Below are 26,432 nucleotides of genomic sequence, written 5' to 3'. Positions count from 1 at the left end.
TGTGGAACCAGTGTTTTCCAAGTGATGAGTGCATGGTGTTGAAAAACCATGCATGGTTTAAAGTTCCAAAGTGCAAGATAAACCAGTGTATTTTAATATGATAGAGTACAGAAAGCTTATTGATGTGATTTCAGAGGCTGCATTACAGTTAATATTTAATAAACTATCACTTGTCAAGTTTTGTTGGAATATCAAAGAATACCCATAGTTTTCTGAGAAGGCTATTAAAATAAAAATCTTCCTTTTTCCAAATGTATATCTCTGTGGGTCCAGATATTTTTCATGTACTCTAACCTAAATAATAACATATTGCAGCAGATTGAATGCAGAAGCAGACATGAGAATCCAGCTGTTTTCAGTTAAGCTAGACATTAAGGAGATTTGCAAAAATATAAAAAGCAATGCCAGTCTCTCATTAGTTGTTTCTGGTGAAGAGAAAATAGTTATTATAATAGGTTTATCATTATTCTAAATTAAATTAATACTTTGGATTTTTCTGTTTTAATTTCTAATATGGCAAGTATCTATGGATATAAATACAACAATTAACAAAAATTGGGGGGAAATCCTCAATTTTTAAGAGTAGGGCTTCCCTGGTGGGGCAGTGGTTGAGAGTCCGCCTGCCGATGCAGGGGACACGGGTTCGTGCCCTGGTCCGGGAAGATCCCACATGCCGTGGAGCGGCTGGGCCCGTGAGCCATAGCGGCTGGGCCCGTGAGCCATGGCCGCTGGGCCTGCGCGTCTGGAGCCCGTGCTCCGCAACGGGAGAGACCACAACAGTGAGAGGCCCGCGTACCACAGAACAACAACAACAACAACAAAAAAGAGTAAAGTGGTCCTGAAATAAAAAGTTTTAAGAATTTGCTGCTATAAAGAAACTGTTTCATTGAATTCCCTGGTGGTCCAGTGGTTAGGACTTGGCACTTACACTGCTGTGGCCGGGGTTCGATCCCTGGTTGGGGAACTAAGATCTCACAAGCTGCAGGGTGCAGCTAAAAAAAAAAAGAAACTGTTTCAGAAGTAAGCTATCCAAGTTACTTTGTCCAGTGGTTCCCAAATTTTGCCACACTAAAGTATCACCTGGGAGCTTTTAAAACTCTGCTGCCCAGTTCATATCCCATACTATTAAATCAGAATGAAGATGAGACTCTTAAAGTCTGGCCTTAGGAACTGCTGACTTCAACTCACACTTGAATCTTTGAATTCCTTATCTTTAATTTAGGAGGTCACTTTATGATTACTTACCTTATCTAGAAAATGGGGCATGGTTTCTGTTTACTTTTACAAAGGTAGTTCGCTAATCCAGTGAGAATTGGTTTGTCCAATTTTTATTGGTTTAGACAGTTGATAAATTGCAATGCAGTTTGAAAAGTTTAAGAATGGAGAATCCTCTTTCTATGCTAATGACAAGGGGAAATAAACATATCCAATAACCACTGACTTTATCTCCATTGAAAACCGTTGATGGTACAGGTCCCTTATCCCAGAATCACACTTTTGAAATATTGAGTTGTTACTTTCCAGTTGAGTAGACAGTCAGATTTGTGGTCATATGTACATTAAATATTAAAGTTAGCTTTTGAAATGGCACAGAAAACTGAATGTAAAAGCCCAAATACAGTATCAGGTAACATGTATATTAAACTGGTCGAGTGCAGTATCCACTAAAAGGTTTCAGTACCCTTGTACCTAAGTATACAACCAAAGCTGCTTACCCCAAGTTACAAAGAATTATGCAGGTAAATCTGAGGCTGAAAGCAATAAAAGTTGGAAAACTCCTACACTGAGAGTTAAGTAAAGTTGATCTTTAATGTCAGAGTTAGTCATCAGCAAGATACAGAATCGTGAACTTTTAAAAACTACTTATTTAAACAGTTGCCTTCTTGTTTATTCTTTAAAAGATGGAGGGCTACCCTGGTGGCGCAGTGGTAGAGAGTCCGCCTGCCGATGTAGGGGACACGGGTTCGTGTCCTGGTCCAGGAAGATCCCACATGCCGCGGAGCGGCTGGGCCCATAAGCCATGGCCGCTGAGCCATGGCCGCTGAGCCTGCGCGTCCGGAGCGTGTGCTCCGCAACGGGAGAGGCCACAACAGTGAGAGGCCCGCGTACCGCAAAAAAAAAAAAAAAAAAAAAAAAAAAAAAAAAGATGGAATGGTCTCAACATAATGTCTCCTGATTTGTTCAGGATTCATATTTATCAATGATTGGACATTGAAGAGAGAACGTATTGATCACTGTGTTATTGGCCTTGTTCTTTACCACTCGTGTAGATCCCCTCAAAGTTCTTTGGCAGATTAGGTATCAGATCTCTTTTAGGGTAGATTCTCCATCTCAGGACCTAATGGTCTGGTGATAATCTTCAGTAGAGGTTCCCAGGCTGAGGTTCTGACCTAGGGGACCAGGTTTGTGTTAATGAGGGTGGTGATCTTAAAATCTTTTGTTACTTTTAAAAGCCCTTCAGTAATTGTACTTGCTCTCCTAACTATTTAATGCATCAGTAGTTTGCTTTCGGTTAGAATTCTTTCCTCTCAGTTTGGGGAAACAAGCTTTCATGTGCTGATCAGAAAGCTCTGATTAGTGGTTGACACGGTAAGAACTGTTATATTTCATAGTTCAGCCAGATTCTGGTGCCATAGCTACTGTAGCCAGGCACTGTACCCACACTAGACAGATGCTGTATTTGAACTTATTTGGCTATGGATTCTCAGTGGCAGCAGAAATTAAGTCATCATAAGCAGAAGATAGCATAAATAAGAAACTGTGGTCTTCACTGAACGGTTTGTTAACATTAAACCATTTGCTTTCACTTTTTTTTTTTTTTTTTTGCGGAATGCGGGCCTCTCACTGTTGTGGCCACCCCCCACCCCCCCCCACCCCCCCATTGTGGAGCACAGGCTCCGGACGCGCAGCTCAGCGGCCATGGCTCACAGGCCCAGCCGCTCCGTGGCACGTGGGATCTTCCCGGACCGGGGCACAAACCCATGTCCCCTGCGTCGGCAGGCGGACTCTCAACCACTGCGCCACCAGGGAAGCCCTGCTTTCACTTTTGACAAATTAACAGGAAGGAAATACTTTTTTACATTGTGACCTAGTGTGCACACATGTACAACCGAAACAAGTTTTACAGAAGCAGTTCTTTCCTTTAAAATGTGTGGTTCAATCTTGTCTGTTCTATTTTTTAAATTATTAAAGTAATACTAGTTGTCAGCCACATTGATTTTAGGAACCACCAATAGGATATGACTTCTGGTTTAAAGGAAAAACATTACTTCAGAGCAATTGATGAACTTTCAGGCCATGGAGGTTTCTTTTCAGATCTACCCTCCTGAATCGTAAAGATATTTTTATTCAATTGTGTGAAGCATTTAGTAAATTCATTTTGGATTGAATTTGTCGAATTAGTTAAGGTTTAGCAATGTTATTTTCCAATAAAAAATACATTTGACCCTTGACCAATGTGGGTTTGATCTGTGCAGGTCCACTTAGACACAGATAGTTTTCGATAGTAAATACTACAGTACTGCATGGTCCATTTGTTGGTTGAATCTGAAGTTGCGAAGAACCGTGGATATGGAGGGCTGACTATAAGTTATACTCAGGTTAACCCCGCATTGTTCAAGAGTCAACTGTACACATTTCCGCCTGTGTTTTAGTTGGAGATTGGCTGTGATGGTAAAATTTTTCTCATGGAGTCAGAAATGTTTGCTTGGGGAAGATTATTTTGGATTACGTTTGGTTGGGGAAAAGATTATTCAGGATGTGGTGTGCTGAATGAATGAATGTTACTTATTTTTGTTTCTTTCTTCTGTCTTTTCCTCCAACCTTCCCCCACCCCACCCTGAATTTAAACTTCTTGAGGCTGAATTGTGCAGTAAGCATCCTGTGTTATATCCCTATTGCCTATGAATAGTTCCTGGTAAACAAGCATAGTAGATTCTCAATATAGTAGTATTCTCACATTGCTTTCTTGATGAGCTCTTCTGTTCTGATGAACTGTCAGTCTTGAGGACAGACTTTATGTGTGTCTCTGTCTTTAGCCTGTCAAGTAGTTAGTGCTCATTGATTACTTCTTGAAATGAATTACATTTCTTGTTATGCTTCCCCATGTCACAGGGTTTTTTCAACAGATTCAACAGTTCGTAAGTATGTATTCATAGCTAGTAACTAGTAACTGCCTCAGTGAATTTGGTGGTGCCTGCTCATTATTAATAACTTTTGCTATATAATTTTCAATTTAAGTCTTACGTCTCATAAATCTCTTTCTGTTCATTCTGCTATTGTTGCTCTAATTTTTGAGCTTGTGTTACTACTAGTATAGAGCTTTCATTACTTTAATTAGAAGTTAGGGTCAATAAAATGAGTTACTGTTTAGCACAATTCTACAATGTGAAACTTGTAATGACTTTTCTTTAAGAAAAGCATTTGTGGTTCACTGGTCAGAATGGCCATCATCAAAAAATCTACAAACAATAAATGCTGGAGAGGGTGTGGAGAAAAGGGAACCCTCTTGCACTGTTGGTGGGAATGTAAATTGATACAGCCACTATGGAGAACAGTATGGAGGTTCCTTAAAAAACTAAAAGTAGAACTACCATATGACCCAGCAATCCCACTACTGGGCATATACCCTGAGAAAACCATAATTCAAAAAGAGTCGTCTACCAAAATGTTGATTGCAGCTCTATTTACAATAGCCAGGACATGGAAGCAACCTAAGTGTCCATCATCGGATGAATGGATAAAGAACATGTGGCACATATATACAATGGAATATTACTCAGCCATAAAAAGAAACGAAACTGAGTTATTTGTAGTGAGGTGGATGGACCTAGAGTCTGTCATACAGAGTGAAGTAAGTCAGAAAGAGAAAAACAAATATCGTATGCTAACACGTATATATGGAATCTAAGAAAAAAAAAAAAAGGTCATGAAGCACCTAGGGGCAAGATGGGAATAAAGACACAGACCTACTAGGGAATGGACTTGAGGATATGGGGAGGGGGAAGGGTAAGCTGGGACAAAGTGAGAGAGTGGCATGGACATATATACACTACCAAACGTAAAATAGATAGCTAGTGGGAAGCAGCCACATAGCACAGGGAGATCAGCTCGGTGCTTTGTGACCACCTAGAGGGGTGGGATAGGGTGGGAGGCAGGGAGATGCAAGAGGGAAGAGATATGGGAACATATATATATATATATATATATAACTGATTCACTTTGTTATAAAGCAGAAACTAACCATTGTAAAGCAATTATACTCCAATAAAGATGTTAAAAAAGATATCTTTGTAAATAATGACTATCAATATTTTAAATATATCAATTCTTCCCAAAGTGATCTAGAGATTTGCTGTAATGGCAATTCATATATAAAAGTTGTCTGTTTATTTGGTAGAACATGACAATCATGTTATTAATCATAAAATTAATATGTAAAAAAAAGGAAAATGGAGGAACAATAACAAAAAACAAATACATGAGACATGTAGAAAACCAAAGGTAAAGTGTTAAACATAAATAAATCCTACCATATCAACAATAAAAACTACATGTAATGAATTAAACAATACAATCAAAAGTCATATATTGTCAAACTGGGTTTAAAAAAATGTTTTCTGTAGGAGACACTCCTTGGATTCAAAGGTCTAATGTGTACAAAGTAAAAGGATGAAAAAATATACATCATGCATATAGCAACCATAAGCATGCTGAAGTGGCTATACTAATACCAGAAAAAATAGACTTTAAAACAAACAAAAAATTACTAGATATGAAAAGGGACATTTTATGATAAAAAAGGGAAGATACAAAAATTATTAACATATGTGTCCTGAATAAGATAAAACCAAAACACATGAAGAAGAAAACAGCAAAATACACGAAGAATTGAAGGAAGACATAGATAATTCCACAACATTAGGTAGAGGCTTCAGTACTCCACGGTCAATAATGGATAGAACAATTAGGTAGAAGATCAACAAGGATATAGAAGACTTGGACAACACTCTGAATTATCAAGACCTAATAAATGTCTACAGAACACTCAACCGAACAGTAAAATACGCATCCTTCTCAACTACATGTGAAACGTTTTCCAGCATAGATGACATGCTAGGCTAAAAGACAAGAGATTGAAACCCACATACATTGCTGGTGGGAATGTAAAATGGGTGGCCACTTTGCAGAACAGCTTGACAGTTCCTCCAAATGTTAAACATAGAGTTACCGTATGACCCAGCAGTTCCACTACTAAATACATACCTAACAGAAATAAAAACTTACGTTTGCACAAAAGCTTGTACGTGAATGTTCACAGAAGCATGTTTATACAAACAAAAGTTGGAAAAAACTCAAATGTCAATCTGTTAAATGAATAAACAAAATGTGGAATATCCGTACAATAGAATAGCATTCAGCTATAAAAAGGAATGAAATATTGATCCATGTTACAACATGGATGAACCATGAAAGCATTATGTAAGGTAAAAGCAGCCACTCACAAAAGATCACGTATTGTATGGTCCCATTTATATGAAATGCCCAGAAGAGCAAATCTGTAGAGGCAGAAAGTAGATTGGTGATTGCCTAGGACTGAGAGGGTTGAGGAGAATGAAAAAGCATTGTAAATGTGTAACGGGTTTTTTTGTGGGGGGACAGAAATCTAAAATTGGATGTTGTGATGGTTACACAAGTCTTTTAGTGGTTACACTAAGAACCACTGAATTGTATACATTAAAGCGTTGAAATTATGGTATGTAAATTACATCCCAATAAAGCTGTTAAAAAAAAAAGCATTTGTGGTTTTTTCCCTATCTTCATTTATAACCTTGGTAGTATCACATGACTCAGATTATAAAAGGTTATTTTGTAATAGTTGGGACAAGAAGCAGAATTATAATGCTTGTATGGATTTGCATACACAAACGCGTCTGGGTATTCCAGTTTGTTCAACAGACTAGTCAGTACATTGGCTAAAAGAATAATATATTTCATGCAAAATAATATCTTTGAGCAAAAAGGATCTTTGAAGTTATCTACATTAGACTTGTTGTCCAGGTTGAGAAAACAGATGCAGAGAAGTGGCATGACCTGCCTAATTTTGGAGAGTAGTTTTAAGCTTGAAGGCTAAGAATATGCTGCAGACTTTTGTGACTTCAGAGGAGTCTTTGTATTTGCGAAAAATAGAGATGGGGACCAAAAAACACAAAGTATGAAATCTATGAACTTAGAAGTGATATTCAGTGAATTACGACAATATGTTGTACCCTGTGCTAGGTGTAATAAAAAGTAGGCATTTGATAAAATTGTGCTGATTTCTTTAAACATTGAAGGTTTGTGTGTATGAGAAAGACATGATGAATTCAATGTTTCAGGTGATTTTTTTTCCTTAGCAATTTGGTTCTATTGTTAGTGTGTGTTTAATAATCATACGCAAATTACTTATGCTCATTCTGCCTCAGTTTCTGTGTTGCCTACAGCCCCCTTCTCCCCACCCCATCCCCTCTTATCTCCCTCCCTCCCGCTCTACCCCAGATATGAGATGAATATGCTTTGGGGACAACCCTGCCTTCTGGTTTAAATTGTTCTCTTCTGTTAGTGTAGCTCAAGTGTGAGTACTTCAGTGAGTAGAAATTACAGTAATTATTTTTATGAAAGATAAAGCTCTTATTTCTTTTTCTGTATTTGGTTATATATATAGTTCCTTGAAGTATAGTCCTGAGTGAAGCCTGAAAAGGATAGTTTTAATGATTTGATTGATGGTTTTTCTATCTGGATCATTCATTTTTCAACCTCATATTTCAAGTTTTCTGCTGTTTCAGTCATTGAAAGCTGCTATATCATTATTGCTGAAATCTTTTGGCAACCCAAAGGAAGATTTGAAGGAGAGTCAGGAGGTCCAGGTATTTTGCTCTGCCTCTGCCTCTGTGTTAGTCTGCTAGGGTTGCCATGACAAAGTGCCACAGACTGTGTGGCTTAAACAACAGAAATTAATTTTCTCAGTTTTGGAAGTTAGAAATCTGAGATTAAGGTGTGAGCAGGGGGTTGGTTTCTTCTGAGACCTCTCTTCTTGGCTTGTAGATGGCTTTCGTCTTCCATGTTTTCACATGGCCTTCCTTCTGTGCATGCCTGTGTCCTGATATCCTTCTCTTATTGGGATGCCAGTCACAAGGGTTAGGGCTTTATCTCCAAGTGCAGTCACATTCTGAGGTACTGGAAGTTAGGACTTCAATGTACGAATTTTTGGGGGGACACAGTTGAGCTCATAACAGCCACTAAGAGGCTCTGTTTTGACTTTGGGCAAATTACAGTGGTTTGCAGAAGTGAAGCTGAAGTGTGTAAGGCATTTATGAAGACTGGTTACTGTATTGTTAGGAGCTTTTCTTGTTTTATTTTAGGGCTGGATTTTGATTTAGAATATAATATTTTTTTTCGTTTTCTTCATGCCGGACCTTTCTAATTTTTTTTTTTTTTTTGTGGCTGTGTTGGGTCTTTGTTGCTGTGCGCGGGCTTTCTCTAGTTGCGGCGAGCGGGCGCTACTCTTCGTTGTGGCGCGCAGGCTTGTTGCGGAGCATGGGCTCTAGGCGCGCTGGCTTCCGTAGTTGCAGCACTCAGGCTTAGTAGTTGTGGCTTGCGGGCTCTAGGGCACAAGCTCAGTAGTTGTGGCGCATGGGCTTAGTTGCTCCACGGCATGTGGACTGCGCCACCAGGGGAGTAAGTCCCCATGCCGGACCTTTATTTCTAGAACACAAGTGGTACTTGACCATTCAAGGAAAAGTTAAAGGCCTTTTTTACAGAACAAGTTTTGCTCAACAGATCTGTAAATGGAAAGGTCTTAAATGAAGGAGTAATATTTTTTCTAGCTTTAACATGTGAATTATTCAAGAGTGTTAGTAATAACACACTGGTTGTTTTGTATTTGACTTCAGTCATTTTCCTCATATTTGTACAGTAGATCCTTGGTTTGGCTCTTGGTTAGTGCTTTATATCCAGGTACCCGTCACCCAGCTTTAATACCATCAGCTTTCTGATAATGTTTCATCTACTCTCCATATAAAAGTTTTTCCAGCAGTTTAAACCCCCCATTCTTTAACTGAGGTAAAAGTCATATAACATGAAATTCACTGTCTTAACCATTTTAAAGTGTGTAATTCAGCACCACTTAGTATATTCACAGTGTCGTGCAGCCACCACCTCTGCCTGGTTCCAAATATTTTCATCGTCCCCAAAGGAAACCCCATTCCCATTAAGCAGTCATTGCCCATTCTGCCCTTCCCCTGCCCCTGGCAACCACTAATATGCTTTCTGTCACTATGTATTAGCCTGTTCTGAATTTGGGTATAAATGAAATCATACAATATGTGACCTTTTACGTCTGGCTTCTTTCACTTGGGTAGTGTTTTTGAGATTCATTCATGTTGTAGCATGTGTCAGCACCTCATTCCCTTGTTTTTTTGGCTGAATAATTTTTAAGCCTCTTTTGATACGTGTAAAAATCTTTATTCTCATTTGATATCAATAATATTAGAAACTAGAATATTAGGATAATTTTATTCTAATAAAATTAGAAATTTGATGATTATAAAGTGAAAAAAATAGTAATTTTAAAATATACTTTTCAAAGCTGCGTCCTTTTAGAATTACTGGAGTAGACATCTGAATTAAAGCCGTTAATTGAAATCTGCATGCTGAAACTTGGTTGGATTTATGGGATAGCTGAATAAACATATTCCTTCACCAACCTTATTGAGGCAAATGCATTCTAATTTAATATACACACAGCCTGAGAATGTGTCTCATCTCATTACAGATGAACATTTGTCAGGGGTCTTCTGGGATTGCTCCAGAGTAGTGGGAGTAATATGTATTAGATGCACGTTTAATTGCACTGTTTACTTTTGGTGTCTTGGGAGTCAGGACTTATCTCCCCACCCCCACCCCCACCCCCACCCCTCCTCCTGCCCCATTTCCTTTCTGTTATCATTATTCAATGGTTTCAGGAGATACTAAAGGGACCAGGGTGAATTAGCTAGCACTAAGACTATTTTCATCCAGAGGAAATCACAGATTTATTTTCAGGTCCTTTATTTAGTGTCTCTTTTTTTTTTTTTTGCGGTACGCGGACCTCTCACTGTTGGGGCCTCTCCCGTTGCGGAGCACAGGCTCCAGACACACAGGCTCCGCAGCCATGGCTCACGGGCCTAGCTGCTCCGCGGCATGTGGGATCTTCCCGGACAGGGGCATGAACCCGTGTTCCCTGCATCAGCAGGCGGACTCTCAACCACTGTGCCACCAGGGAAGCCCTATTTAGTGTCTTGAATGAAGAAAGGCAAATGTAAGAATATAGAAAAATAATGGAGAGTCTAATCATTCCTCATTTTCAAACAAAATTACCAAAATGGTTATAACACCCTTTATGTGTTTTTTCATGGTCTGATTTTTTTTTCATGGTCTGATTTTTAAAATATGCTTGAAAATGTGGTTTTAAATCATGCATATTTGTATTATTGGAATGTAAGTTTAATTGGAGAACACTAAAGTTGAAAAACTGTAAGCTCTTAACATTTTTTTCTTCAGATGTTAGCTTAATATTGCCTTATAAATATGTAAATCCACATATTGAGAAATAAGTTTCTGTGGTAGTTACTTTGAGCCTGAAATTAGATATACATACTTTTAGCATTCATATGAAGTAAGATAGTTTATTCCACTTTTTACACTAGTCCTAGGAAATTTAAAAGGACAAAATGTCAGGTTTTAAAATTTTTTAGTGACTTGTATAAAATGGGGGTCTTACGATAAACTTAAAATGATGTGTTTTACTATCAAACATCTAATGAAAACTTCATTTTAAAAATGTGAACAGTTCTCAGTGATTTTACCTTCCTTACCCTCCACAATTTACCCACCCCACACGTGCACAACACAATTGCCCCAAGCTGTTATAAACAGTGATTTTTCCTTCCATCAGGCTAAATTTTACAGCAAATACTTATTCGCATTTATTCTGTGAATTGACCTTTTTCAAATGTGTAACTGGTCTCTGCCATTAAATTTAATAGTTCATTTTGGAAATAGGTTGACTAAAAGCTAAAAATGGTGCATATTAGGAAAAGGAAGAGAAGTGTAAAAAAATGTTCATTTAAAAATATTTTCAGGCAGTGTTATAGTGCTGATATATTTGTAGTGACAGTACTTTTTCCTTACCCTAGTGTCCTAGAAGGAAAACATCACCATGGCTACAGAAATTGGTTCTCCTCCTCGTTTTTTCCATATGCCAAGGTTCCAACACCAGGCACCTCGACAGCTATTTTATAAGCGACCTGATTTTGCACAGCAGCAAGCAATGCAACAGCTTACCTTTGATGGAAAACGAATGAGAAAAGCAGTAAACCGAAAAACCATAGACTATAATCCATCTGTAATTAAGTATTTGGAGGTAAGTATAGTTAATGTACTTCAGATGACCAAACTTTGGTTTCTTAAAAAGAAGAAAGTTTTTATAATGCAGGGTAATAAGTATACCTGTGTTTTTTGAATTAGTAGGATGAAGTAGAATTTCAAATGAGGCCAATCACCTCAATAAAAAAAGAGTACTTTTTTTTTTTACTCTTTGCATGCATGAATAATCTCAAAAATTATTAGACTCCAACTTAAAAATAGGTTTTGTTCTAAAGGTTCACACTGTATTTCAGAAGAGGGTACTTTTGTCCAACTAGGCCAACTTTTAAACACTTGTTAAACCCACAGTGTATATGAAATGTTAAGAGACTACCAACATAAGAATATTTGTATTAGAACATGTGTTCAGAATAGTGACTTGCATGTCCAAGACACTGGCATCAGAACACGACTCTCCAGACCCCTCAGGGAAAAGGGCTCTATTTACTTGGAGGGTTGAGCACCTACTACAGTCTTACAGGGTGAAACCAACTCTGACGTGGCAAATAAAGGCAGAGTAGGGGTCTGCCTAAACCTGTGTCAGCTTGGCTTATCTCCCCTTTGACTTCTTTATTTACTTGTCTTAACCTTTCTTGTCTTAAGCCTCTGTGATTTGCTTTTTTCATTGCTAACTCCACGTTAATCAGGTTTTGGTCTGCTCTGCCTCCTGTGAAGAAAATTTGTCTGCTTTTCATTACCTGAGACAAGTTGTTAAAAGACCTATATGCATATTGGGCATAATTAGTATGTTGCAGGCACATAGCAAAAATACTCATTCAGAGGTAAAGACAGATTTAGGCTTTTTCAGGTGTTTCAGTTGGAAAACTAGCCTAGGAAAGTTTGGGAGGAATTAAGAAAACCAACACCAAGATAAGAGGAATTGTTTTGTGCTGAGGATTTTGAAGGAATTGGGAACGTCTGTCTACCCCTTGACCTTTTTCCTTTTGCTAAGGTATGGTCAGTGAGAATGTGTTGGGGTCAGCAGCATCTTGGATGATTGGTTGGGCATAATATGAGTAAAGAAAGGAGGGAAATTCTAAGCAGTGTCAGTGTGATAAGAGGGGAAATCTCTTAAGATACCCACTATTATCTGTTTTAGAACATAATGAAAAAGTTTTAGTCTTCTTTTTTCCCCATTTAACGACAGCTTGCATTTTGTAAATATTTACTTATGTTTCAGATTGAGTATAATTAGACAATATATTGATTGATTGATTAATTTATTTTTAACAGAATAGAATATGGCAAAGAGACCAGAGAGATATGCGGGCAATTCAGCCTGATGCAGGTTATTATAATGATGTAAGTATAAGATATGTCATGCTAGCTTAATAGAAACCTCTTTGCTTGGACATTTGAACTATGGGATCTCTAATTCAAACATGGACTTTTCTTTTTACATTTTTATAATTAAAACAAAACATTCCTAAAGGGATAATATAACATATCGGTGTAAACCATGGTTTTTTTTTTTTAAATCTCAATTTAAATTTTCCTTTTAATCTGGTAACGGATGAACTTTTGATTTGGGGTTTAAAGCAGTGTCCAGCAAAAGATTGCACTGCCTCAGAGTCTCTGTAACAAGAAAGTTAATTTTAAACTTGGCTTGTTATGAATGTGTTTAATTGTGTTGACTTTGAGAAGTAACTGGGGGAAATCTGGCACTTGATTTTATTGTTTATTTAGTAATTATGGGCATTTAACTTTCCTGTATCTTCTTTTTCTTCATTTAATTACTATAGACTAATTGCAATCTATTATAATAGTGTTTTGAAAGTCCTATATGGTCCTGAATTTGTCTTTAAATGTTGAAGTAATTACCTTGTCATGTCCCTGGTTTATGCCCTGTTTGTGATCTTTAAACCCCATTTTTTTTTTTTTTGTAGCTGGTTCCACCTATTGGGATGTTGAATAATCCTATGAATGCAGTAACAACAAAGTTTGTTCGAACATCAACAAATAAAGTAAAGTGTCCAGTATTTGTTGTTAGGGTAAGTATTTGATATTTTTTGGATAAATTAACTCTGAGTTAGCCTGCAAATATATTTGCAAAGAAAATTAAACATTATTTTAAATGTATATCTGGGATAAAAATCAGTGTATTGCTTGTATTTTTATTTTGAAATATCCAATCATTTATCCACTATATCCACATTTAGTAAGGTAGTACTTTTGGATTGCTTTTCTTCATGTTGCAATTTCCATAGAATTCTCTCTGAGCTGGCCATGGATATATATATATTGCAGCAGGTGTCTGACTTGCTCTTGAATAGGATTGTTTTGTTACTGTTTAGAGAGCAGCATCTCAAGGCGAATGAAAACTCTTAGGGTTACTAGGAAGGAAAACACCTAAGAAGAGCTGAAGACCAATGGTAGACCATAATTGTCAGCTCCATGAAGGTACATTGTAGGTACTCTATACATTTTCACTAGAATTTTTAACATATAATTTAAAAATAAATAATATATTAACATGGTTCAAATTATTAAAATTTGAAGGGGTTTGCAATAAAAAAGTCTTCCCATCTCTGTCTCCCAGGCATCCTGTTAATATTTCCATAGATAATGGTATAATCATTTTTTTGTGGTCTGCTAGTAAGAATGCACTTGCTGGTTAGCAGTATATCAAGTGCAGAAATGTAGGAAAGTTAATAGTCAAAGTGGAGCAAATAAGAATTGAAAAAAATAATGGGACAGAGAAAAAACAGTCATGGCAAACATTGTGGCAAATGAGCAAAATAAGCAGGTCTTCTTATTAGGGAGTTGTTGTGATAGACAGCCGGGAGAACTGAGAGGGGCTGGAAGAGACTCTGGCTTGAGTTCCATACAAATGTGGTAGTCAGTCTTAGGCCTCCTGTTTGCTTCAGAGGCCTATTAGAGTAGAAACCATTAGTAAAGAAATATTATTTGAATGGCTTTGGTATTAGGAGAGCCAACCAGTATGTAGTGTAATTTTGCTTGCCAGGGAATTTGGGAAAAGGAGTACGATGGCAGCTAATTTTAATATCTTGTTAGCATAACACAAAACCTTTTTGGAATGAATAAAATCTAAGCATTCTGTGTCCTGTATCTTATTAGATGGGTAGATTTCTCATTTGGGAATCAAGCTATAAGGTCTTAAGAAATTGGCACGTAGTAGAGGCAAGTCCAAATTACAAGGTATTAAAGACATAAAGACTGTGAGTCCTGTGTCAGCAGTTTGATTGCTTGTAGTGTCTACTGGGTTGGGATCCATAGCAGATAACAGAAACTAGGAAAGTAGGAGGATTTTATTAATAAAAATCAAAATCATGATCTGCAGGTAAACAGTAAAAGGCTGGCTTGTCATATATATCTGTGAAATTTACCAAACAGACTTCATTTCGTGTATCTCATCCTATAAACACACTTGTAGTTTTCAACTCTGTGTCACACTTTTTACTAATAGGATTCTTATGTTGATATTTCATGTATTTACATCTAAGGAAAATGAACGTGTAATCTATCATAGAAACTTGAAAATAAAAGTAAGAAAAAATATGTTGCATTTTGAGTTGATAAGCATATATCACAGATTCCCTTCAGTGTGCAAATTGTGACATTGAAATATTGGGGTACTGTTAGTCATGCCTCTGTTGTATTACATTTTTTTGGAGACTAGATTAGCATAAGACCTGTCACTGCCTAATACTGTGAACGAAGAACTTAAAAAAATATATATACATGTATATAGTATATATTGTACGTTTAGTTTCCAGGAAAAGTTTGATAGCCTTGATGTCCTTAAATTGGTATGTAATACTGTTTTTTCACAAGACACTGGTAACATTTTTGCCTGAATTGGTTCACTAGCAGCTGTAATAAACCATATCCTTTATACATTTAGTCTTTGAATTTTTCTGGTGACTGACCATCTTATTTATGTTGGTCTGCCATGTGTTCTAGAAAAATTAAGTCTTTGCGTATTTTGTTTTGAAATGCTCTTTAGAGTGCCTAGGTGTGTGTAACTTAACAGGTATTTAAAATGCACTTATTGGGGCTTCCCTGGTGGCGCAGTGGTTGAGAGTCCGCCTGCCGATGCAGGGGACACGGGTTCGTGCCCCGGTCCGGGAAGATCCCACATGCCGCGGAGCGGCTGGGCCCGTGAGCCACGGCCTCTGAGCCTGTGCGTCCGGAGCCTGTGCTCTGCAACGGGAGAGGCCACAACAGTGAGAGGCCCACATACCGCAAAAAAAAAAAAAGCACTTATTAATTTTAATTAATGAGCTAAAGTGCTAGAGCTTTCCTTGCACTGTGTTAATACAAGTTCTTTTCTGACAAATTACTTGCTTATAAATCTGAGCTATAGTCTTAAGTGAAAGTCATTATCGTCCACTTAATGTCAATTATTGGATATTTTATAAATAAAGACTTTCTAAGTGTTCTAAAAATTAAGGTTGAGGATTCGTGACCTTGTATAATGTCTTTTTTTTTTCCCCAGTGGACTCCAGAAGGAAGACGGTTAGTCACTGGAGCCTCTAGTGGAGAGTTCACCTTGTGGAATGGACTCACTTTCAATTTTGAAACAATATTACAGGTAACAGTAATCATCAGATGGTAGCATCATCCTTTGTTACTGTAAAGAACTTGATATATAGTTACTTTCTTGGCATTTTAAACTTACAATTGGACAGCTTATTGTTATGAGTTAATATATGCTCCTGTAAAGGCGTCCATCATATATTCTTTTATATAATGTTTACAAATGTTTTGTGTTTTCACAGGCTCACGATAGCCCAGTAAGAGCCATGACTTGGTCACATAATGACATGTGGATGTTGACAGCGGACCACGGAGGATATGTGAAATATTGGCAGTCGAACATGAACAACGTCAAGATGTTCCAGGCACATAAGGAGGCGATTAGAGAGGCCAGGTTTATACACAATATACCATTTTCTGTAGTCCCTATTGTCATGGTTAAATTATTCTCTAAGTGTATTCTGGGTGCAGAGATGCATGGGCTCTGTCAGATTCTGGGAAACTTTCTGCACCCTATAAACACAATATTTTTCTTTGTTTTCACACATTCACCATTTTGCTGGCACTTTTCTGAAGTAGTGTTGTCCCGGTATCAGCCTTTGCAATATGTTAGAGATGTATTGTCTGCCGCATTTTGCACTGGTTTTCTCTTTTCGTTTATGGTTAATAATGTGTATACGTTATTCATTTTTATTACCTACTATGTAAGACAAGAATATTTCATTCCAAATAAAGAATTCAGTCTTTAATTATACAACTGAATAAAATCTAAAGCCTACAGAAAACACCTTCAGAGTTCACACAAAATACAAGATAAAAAAGGCTTAAGTGAAGACCCTGGTTGGCTTGGTTATGCCACGACTTCAAAAGGAAAGTATAGGACTAAAAACTCTCACAAGTAACTCTGGATGTGGCAAACATTAATGGATTAATGAGTGGGTTCTTTCAAGCTTTGAAACTGTAAGCAGACCAATGTCAAGAAGACTTTCCTTCTGATTCACTGTTGATAACATCAGTAATGCAAATGTATCATAAGTGGGAGTTTAAAATATTTTCAGTGAGTTGTATATTTTTACATATCAGTGAGATATGTATAGTAGAAATGGAAAAAAAAAGTTTCAAAAAACAAGCCTGAAGAATTGCTGCAGCCTCAAGAATAAAGAAAGCTAAGCAGCATTCTTGACCGTTGTGCCACCCACGTGTGGGAGGAGGTTGACATCTTTATAGAAACATCATCCACTGCAGTCACTTGTTTCTACTTTCAGAATCTTAACAAAAGTTATTGGATAAACACGCTTCTGCAAAGACTTTGCCTTATTGTCCTGACCATACATTGAATTTTCGCAGTTGGTCCTTTCTTAGGCAAAGGGTTCAGAAGTTCAGGGGAGTTCTTAGATGAGAAACTTGATGGTCTTCTACAGGGAGGAAAAAATGGATTCCTCCTTTGCAAGCATATTCTTTGGCTTTAAACAGTCAGAAGGTCCCCATGTTAGTTTTCTTCAAAAAGTGCAACATTCATGGGATAGCTTGCCTGGAAGAAGGTGTGAACGTTTTCCACAGACCTTTTACATAAATCAGAAACATCATCTGTAGGGATGTGTAGCAACCAGTCTTTAGTATATGTGCTGCCGAAGCGAGCACGTAACCAGTCTTTAAACAGCCTGTCTGAAACTTTTATGAAGTTTGAAGCAGAAGCTGATGCTAATTTTTTGAGCAGTATTCCTATGTGATTTAAAAGACTTTACAGGAATATTGCAAAGATAGAATTTGTTTCGTTTCTCCACTTAAATCCGCTCCATGTTTTCTGTTGGTACCATAGGAAATACTATACTGGAGAGTGTGGGTAACATTAGTACTAATAATACACTCATAAAGTTCTCTGAATATTGCTGATTGAAAACTAAGAAGCAGCTACTCTGTTGAATTCTTCTTTTGATGAGATACATTTGTTAGCTGACAACATTCTCTTTAAGGGCTTCTTCACTGTGGATACTTCCCTCTCCTGTTTATAACGCAGCACAGTGTTTTTATTTTTCCCTGTCTGAGAAGCACAGATAATCTGTTAAATGCTGACTTCTTTCCCCTGCTGTGTGTCTTCATGTAACAGTTTCTCACCCACGGATAATAAATTTGCTACATGCTCTGATGACGGCACTGTTAGAATCTGGGACTTTCTTCGTTGCCATGAGGAAAGAATTCTCCGAGGTACGTGTACTAACAGTACTGATTGGAATATTTAAATAGGGAAGGCATTTGTGGTTTAAATCATCACAATACCACAATACCAGCTTACATCTTCATTCAGTTGTTTTACATACACACCCTCTCAGTCAGGCTCTTTAAAGAAAACTGAACTCTCTGGTTCACAGTCATTTTTGTAGATTTTTACTACTAATATTATCTTTGAATTCTTTGAGCTATAAATTAAATACACATGTTCCCCTTCTTCTCCCCTCTCCTCCCAATTACTTACTTATCTGTATGCATCCGTTAGGGCTATATTCCTTTTCCTGCCTTGTACGCAGGATAGCTTTCACCAACATACTGACACGATAATTTTATTTATATAACTCACATTCTCCTGGCAGGCCTTTTACAATATGCATTAACCAAGGTCTCACTAGCTACACTTCTCAGTATTGGTATTTCTGAAAAGAGGTGGTTTTTCAGTATACCACATTTGTGCTACATGGCCCACTTGTTACTAAGCTTTGGAGGGATTTTTATTTACTTTTATTGATTTCATAATTATAAACTAACATCTATAAATTACTCTATCCTAGAAAAGAAATCCGTATTTTCACTTGGATTAACTTAGTTTTAGACTTCCTAAGGTGGGGCTGTTGAAATACTCACAGTACATCAACACCATTTATGTGAATTCAGTGCTGTTAAAGTAAGTTAAGGAAATTAACTGTGTGTTTTATATATTCAATACAAACATTGAAACAAAAAACATTTACGCTTTTAACTGAATCTCATTAGTTTATTATTAATTGGGAAGGTAGTTTTCTCAAGTGCTTAATTTGAACCTATGCTGATTTAACAAGGCGTACATTCTGTTGCATACTCTTCATTCCAATATGCCATAAAAGTAACATCTTCCTCTGACACATAAATGCAGGGTGGGAGAATGGGTGCCACAGACATTGGGTGTCAAGCAATTACTATTCAGAGATTGCCCTTTTTGTTCAAGAGTTGGCAGAGTTAGTTACCTTGGTTGACTTACAAGTTTTTTATACCTTTTTCAGAGCTTTATTTACAGCATATAGTGTCGATGCTTTCTAGACAAGAAGCTAAGTATTCTTGATATTTAACCCATATTTCAAGCCAGTGTTATTTTTTTTAATCACAATTTTTAAACATTCCTGGCTTTGCACATTTTGTGTGGGTTTTACCCACAGTAACGTATTGTGATAGCTAGCATAAGGATATAGCACCTTCACCTGTCATAGTGAAGGGGTGTCCTGACAATGAGGTCATAATATTGTACAGCTTCAGAACTAGGTGGAGCCTTTGAAATCATCTAATCTGAGTTATTGTATGGATGAGCATCATGACCCAGAAGGCTTAAGTGACATGTTCAAGGTAAAAGAAGTTCAGAGCCAGGACTAGCATCCTGTCACTTGACAACTGGCCTGATGCTACACTAATGTTGCATCTTTCCTCGCTATTAGTAGAAGTCTTAGCTGCTAAACAGTGATAAGGGAAACAACTTTTTCTAGCCTTTGAAAATCCTAAGAAATATAGAGGAAACCAAATAATTTTATTTATTGAAAGTAATTCTAAAGGATCAAAACCATTAATTTTACAGTGACCTAGGACTATAATAACTGTAAAGTCTGATACAAAACCACTCTGCATCTTGGATTAAATAAAGAAGAAGAAGAAAAGCTACTATAAGATAGCATTTTCGATCCCAAATTCCAATGAAGTGTTATTCAGTTTTGGTAATGAAACTGTTTCTAAATAGTGCTTAGGAACTTTTCTTCTGAAATGTAGTGTACATGAGTTATTAGTCAGCAGTTAAATATTTTCAGATTTGAGTCCAGGTGGATTTGGATAATGTGGATGCTGGGTCATTACCTGTTCTTCTCGTAGCTTAAAAATACACCAATATCATGTCTATACTGAGAGTTGAATTTTATTTTTTATGTGGGTGTTCTTTTTAAGTTTTCACTATGAAAATTTCAAACATGCACAAGAGTATAATGAACTTGCATGTACTTTTAGGATTTGTATTCTAGCTTATTCATGTTTTTTACTTCTTTTAAACAGTATTCTACTTGCTTTATGGTCATGATTTTTTTCTTTGTACCTCAATGAGTATATGAGAAGTATAAATATATAAGCCAAGTTAATTATACCACCCAAGTAGTAGTTCTGATAGTGGATCTGGTGTAGTAGACGGGTTTTTCCAATTATCCATTTTCTATCATTCTTCATTTTTCTAAATTTTCTGAACTTTAGAGATGATTATAAAATAGTGAAACCAATGTTGTTATAATTTTTCTGTTCTTGGTGATCAGGGGATGATGGAACTCCACTTGTCTCAAGGGGTGATGTGAAATTCTTCAAATAAAATTTGAAGTGAACTTAATTTAGTTCTGTTCGTAGAGAGAAAGGTGGATCACAGAGTTAAGCAAATAGGGTGGCCTCTAAAATGTCAGTTGCCCTATAGAAAGGGGGTGATGTTCATGTAGCCTACATAGGCTGTGTGACGCCAGGCAGGTAGGTATATTCCTAAGGCATATTAGTGTTGTGCATCAGACCATCACTTGGGATTAAGTTAAGAAAATCCAAGAACATTTTGATTGAAGGGATGTTTGTGATCACGTAGTCCAACTCTTTAATACTTTTCTACATCATTCCCCAAAACCAGTTTTCTACTCACAAAACATTTTTAGTGATACAGTATTCACTACCGCACATGAATCTCTTTTTCAATTTTAGGTAGCTCTGATTTTCAGAAAGTTCTTTCTTTATATCAGAAACCCACTTTCTTATAACTTGTCCTACCTTCTGGAACACAAAAAATCAAGTCTGTACTCTTCTACATAGCAGCCCTTTAAGTATTTGAAGACAGCTCTCATGTCTTCTTAATGCAGTCTTTCAGCTATAAGCTTACAGGATCCCTGTGAGTGCAGAATTTACAGTTGCTTTTTAGTGTCATTACTGAGATTATTCTTATGCTTCTTGGAAAAAGAAGAAGTTGCACAAGAGAAAATAATCAGTATTTTTAACAAAAAATGAGCATCGATCTATTGCCAGATTTGCTACTTTGAAGTTGTAATGTTTGGTCCATAGATGGGAAGAGGAAACACTTGTGAAATTGAATATACTGCAACATTGAGAAGTACCATGTATATGTCCACCCGTTTCCAAAGCATATGCATATCAGCATAATTTATACACATTTATCCTTTTCTATTATGAATTGCAGCACTCAAATTATGGACTGTGATTAAAATAACATTTAAGCACCAGGAATACATGAGTCTAAATGAGCCTCTAGGTGTTTACGCACTTGACTCTAAGAGAAATAGAGGCATTAAAATCCATTTATTTAATTAGCATGTATTATATGCATGCTATCATAGGTAGAAGAAATTTAAAAGAAAATAAGGTATGATGACCTCCTACCCTCTTGCTTCTTAAAGTTTAGTAGGAAAGGTAAGATATTGTCACAAACAATATTGTTGGATATTAGGGGAGAAGAGTCATGAGAGTATTAGAAGTGTAGTTTAAAAAAAAAATGTAGTTTTATCAGTGTAAAGTTAGAAGCAAATCACTTGTGACTAAAATGAAAATGTGAAAGATTGAAAATGTAGAATCAGAATACGGAGTAAATTTTAATGAGAAGCATAATTATATATTATATGATATATAACATGTATATTATATATAACTTAAACAGAATCCAGTTTACCAGCTTTAGCATGCTTTAATTTTGTTTTACCTTCTTGATTTTAACAACAGTAGCTGACACATTACACTTACTATGTATCAGGCATATTTTAAGTACTTCATTTAATCTTACCAGTAACCAGTACTTCATTTAATCTTACCAGTAACCCTATGAGATAAATACTGTTTATTCCACATTTTACAAATCAGTAACCAAGGTACAAGAAAGTTAAGTAAACCTCCCCGAGGTAATATAACTTGTAAGAGGGGAGGCTCAGATTTTTTTTTTTTTTTTTTTTTTTTGAGGCTCAGATTTGAACCCATGTTATTTCACTCCAGAGTTCATGCTCTTATTCATTATGTTAAACTGCCTCTTTTATGTTTTAAAAATATCATCAGCATGGATGTAATAATGTCTTCCTGAGCTGTGATGACAGAATTGCCGAGATTTTTGGGGGGAAAGGAGAGAAGTGTGGGTAGAGAGAATTTAGGTACTCAAGTTTATTTTACCATTCTTCTTTAAAGCTGTCCATATAGGCTATAGGTTTTCAATGTATATTTAACAACCAAAAAAATTAAACCACAACGAATAGTTCAAACTGCAGATGAGTTATAAGCTAGGTTATATAAATAGAACATGGACATAAGGAGTTGTACTGAGACTTACTCAGGAGGTAAGATCTGTTTTCAGTTTTAAAATATAGCACTCATGGAGAGGAAATGAACCTGAGTACACACAGCTTAGGGAAAAGAATACTATTAGTATTTTTACTAAATCTCTGCTTATCCGTGCCTGATTGTATTTGGCTGTGGTTCTTAATGAGATAAACTCCTCTGCAAAGATCTTTTGGTTCAAAAAGTGTGTTTTTGAACTGTGTAAAGACATGTTTACAAAGTCTGAGTGTTCAAAAAAATCTCTGATTTTTTTTTTTTTCTTTTTGTTTTTTTGGCCGTGCTCTGCGGCATGTGGGATCTTAGTTCCCCTACCAGGGATCGAATCCATGCCCCCTGCAGTGGAAGTGCGGGCCACTGGACCACCAGGGAAGTCCCCTCTGATGCTTTTCATTGGAAATAATTTTACTTATTTAAAGTAAAATTGGCAAACCATGAAGTTTATGATGAATGGACCTAATGTATTTGTACAGAACATTCCACAAAATCCTTTCTGTTCTCTCCAAGACGAAAAACACCCAGCTTCCTTTAAAATAAATAGCCTATAGCAGAATAACTCCTTCCACTAACATAGCATGTTTTAATATTAAAAGTACTTCAGGCACATCTTATATAATCATCCAAACAATCATGTGGGCCCATATATATATTGATTGACACCTGTTTTCTCTTATCTGTGATCCCTTATTTTGAGGAAGCGTTTATTTAAGGCTCTTTTTCCTCTGCTCTGCTGAACAGACTGGATCATGGTAGGTTCTCCTATGTATTGATAAATAACTATCTGGGTATATCATGAGAGGGAAGAAGACTTAATATTTACTTCTAAAGCAAATTATTTGAAGAAATTAGTGTAGTAGTGTCCTGAAATAGTCATTTTATATAATCCATCCACAGTTTTACAGGAATTGTTTTAGATTTTTATGCCGGGTTTTGTCCTTTCTAACTCTACACTTAAGATATTGCACAAATGTGGCAAAAACTTGTTGAAAATAGATCTTAGCTTTCTTGGGATGCCAGTGCTACACACTGTTACTGTCTTATCCACTGTTATAATTAAGAGTCGAGTTATTTCCAGACATTCTTTTGTGTATAAAGATTCCAGTTTTTTGACAGCAACAAATCACTGTGACTCGTAATCTAGGCAGTCAGTTTTCATCTTTGCATTTAGTAAAGATTCTGTAATTGCTTCAGTTTATTTTGAGTGAGGCTTAAATTTCTATTTGCTGAGGAATTAGTTACCCTCTTATAGAGCTTCTCAGCTAATCAAGTTTTTGATAGTTTTTAAAGTTAAATTTCAGAGCTTTGGAAAGAGCTGGTAAAAGTAGATAAATATATAATACCCTTCTGGCTTCTTCATTTCTACTGGGTAGATCCTTAATAAAAGTATATGATTAAAACATGGTATCACCACAAATAAGTTATTTGCCAGTGAGGGACATTAAGTACCAAAACAAATATTGTTTTTTTCATAGTCATTTTTTCCCTTTACTCACTTTTTTATTATATATTTGAAAACCATCTTAAAATTTGATTTAAATCATATCTCAGGAATTTCTAAGAAGCACCTGCCATGCTGTGATCTCTTTAGTTATAAAGAGACTAGAAGAATTTCTATTTAAAGGAAGAAATGGTAGTTTCTTGGGCATTTATCCTTTTTTACAGATTGTCATAAAATAGTCTTAATTTGTCCAGAACACACTATTATGTCTCAAAATCAATCTGCTGAGGCCTCTTGATGTTTTTTTCCGCTGAATATAATTTAATATAGTTCTCTTTGAGAGAAGTTTACCTTCTTAGCATGATTTTAGAATATCGTGTTACTTGCATTAGCCCAGTGAACTGCACCTGCTTTAACTTGATGTTTTTAAGTATTGCACTGGTTCCAGGGAACCCCAGGGAAGGCCCAGCCACCACAAGGTGCCTTTGAGCAGGGGTAGGTGGAGCTTCTCCGTAGCCCAGTGTGCTGCTTTATTAGAGCCCTCCCCCGACTAGTGTATGCCCCTTTGTCTATAGTTCTGAGTGGGCAAAAGTGCAGACATCATGTAGAGATCCAGTTTAGGGTATGTGGCTTTAAAAGTGGCCAAGTTGTTGCTGTTTTCAGGCTATGTATGTATTTTTTTCTCCTTTTTAAATTATCTGTTCAAGAGTTAAACCTTGAGCATTTTCTGCACCTGGCATCTCCCTTTGACAGCTTGTGGGAATCCCTACTCAGTTTCCAGGTTTGTTTTGTCAAAGGTGGAAACCATAAGTATTCTACCACATTAAAACAGTTAGGAAATACTGAGGGAAATCAACATGAGTGCAGAACCAAGGTACAAAGGTGAGTCCAAGAAACTTCATACCTGGGAGCTCAATATTTTATCTGCAGTGGAAACTTTTTATATATTATTAAACAAAAGTAATTTTTGATACTAGGAGTCATCAAAGGTTAGAGTAGCTGGTCTTGGTCCTGTAAAGCCTATTAATTGCTTTTTCTAATAAATAGTTTTAACTCTTCTGGAATGAACTTCATTGATAATAACTGCTACACATTAAACTTTTTTAAAAAGGCACCAGTGCACATGCATACAGGCTCTGAGAAGAAAAGTTTACAGAATGCTCATTAAGGGACATTACTGCTTCCATTGAAAACCGGTGGTTTGGAATAGGTCATGCTAAAACAACCCTGTTTTTCTAGAATTACCGGAGGGGGTCAAGGAAATTGTAGTCAAACCGTAGTCAATCTTTTGAATTCATCTGTGAGTCATGGTAGAGGATCATGGCTTTATAGCTGCATGGTTGGTCATTTCCAAAAAAGTTTCATTGGATGTTTGTTATCTGTGAGGCAAGTGTGCAGAGAGTGCTGCAAGATCCTTTACTTGGCCTCTGTCATGTTTAACATTTTTTATTAAAGATGGCTTGCTTTGCAAATTTACAGGTAATTCAAAATTACAAGCAGAAATTCTCATCTAGAGAGAACCTCTTGAATCTCATCAGGATTCAAGAAGATAATGTGATGTTAAACTTAATAGAAAAGTATTATTTTAAATTTTAAATAGAGATGAGTGTAAAGTTCTGTATTTAGGTTTTCAACCTCAATTCTGGAGTTTATTAGACTGGTTTATGAGAGTTCATATGAAAACGATCATGGGTGTTAGATGATAAGTGTGAATTCTTGAGGTGTCATGCCTTCCCCTATTTGTAAAAGTGATGTTCAGAATGATGGGGCTTAATTATTGACGGGAGATGATTAGAATGGAGAAGGATCTGGAAATCATGAGGAAGAGTAAAGGGAAGTTTAGTATTCAACTTCGATAAGAGATTGAAGAAAAGTTTTGTCATTTTCAAATATTTAAAGGCTTTTGTATGGAAGTAGGATTGGATTTATTGTATATATGTCTAGAATAAAGGGGATGGGGAGAAAATAGGACATCATATTTGGATTTAATTATGGAATTTTTTTGTTGAAAAGAGAATGGGCTATTATTCTGTGAGCCGTTAGGCTTTCCTTTGCTGAAGTTGTGCCACGTTTAGCTTTGCCAACTGTTACGGAGATTATAGAACGCACTCCTTTTTCAGAAGGATGGTTCTATTTGATAATAATTAATTAACGTGGATTAGGTTGTCTGTTAACTGTAGTTTCATGTTTTAAGGCAGACCCAAAAGCCTGAAAGTCAAGCATGTGGATACATTCATTACAAAGGGTTAAGTGGATGGGATATTATCCCATGAGGAGATACTGCCACCTTCTGTTCTAAAAATATTTTTGGTGAGACATAAGATCATTTAATTAATCCTACTGCTTGAAGTAATAAATGGAGCCTCAAAGCCACCTCATCTTATAAAAAATATTTTAAAATATTTATACTTTTAGATCATATTACGCATATACAGTAAAGTACACAAATCTTAAGTGTACAGTATGATGTATT

General features: G+C 36.5%; 1 protein-coding gene across 19 annotated transcripts in view; it reads left to right on the top strand.

Moving 5' to 3' along the window:
- Positions 1–26,432, top strand: part of WDR33 (WD repeat domain 33) — a 103,615-nt gene that overhangs the window by 30,945 nt on the left and 46,238 nt on the right. For all 19 annotated transcript variants that reach the window (XM_073807836.1, XM_073807835.1, XM_073807834.1 and 16 more), the window contains exons 2-7: positions 11,214–11,440; positions 12,676–12,744; positions 13,329–13,433; positions 15,902–15,997; positions 16,185–16,336; positions 18,050–18,147. In XM_073807836.1, the coding sequence (XP_073663937.1) occupies positions 11,237–11,440; positions 12,676–12,744; positions 13,329–13,433; positions 15,902–15,997; positions 16,185–16,336; positions 18,050–18,147 (724 nt within the window). In that variant the 5' untranslated portion in view covers positions 11,214–11,236. The remainder of the gene's footprint in view (positions 1–11,213; positions 11,441–12,675; positions 12,745–13,328; positions 13,434–15,901; positions 15,998–16,184; positions 16,337–18,049; positions 18,148–26,432) is intronic.

The sequence above is a fragment of the Tursiops truncatus genome, chromosome 7 (assembly GCF_011762595.2).
Source record: "Tursiops truncatus isolate mTurTru1 chromosome 7, mTurTru1.mat.Y, whole genome shotgun sequence".
Classification (NCBI taxonomy): domain Eukaryota; kingdom Metazoa; phylum Chordata; class Mammalia; order Artiodactyla; family Delphinidae; genus Tursiops; species Tursiops truncatus.
Note: the sequence above shows the minus strand (reverse complement) of the source record. Positions and strands in the feature narration are given on the sequence as shown.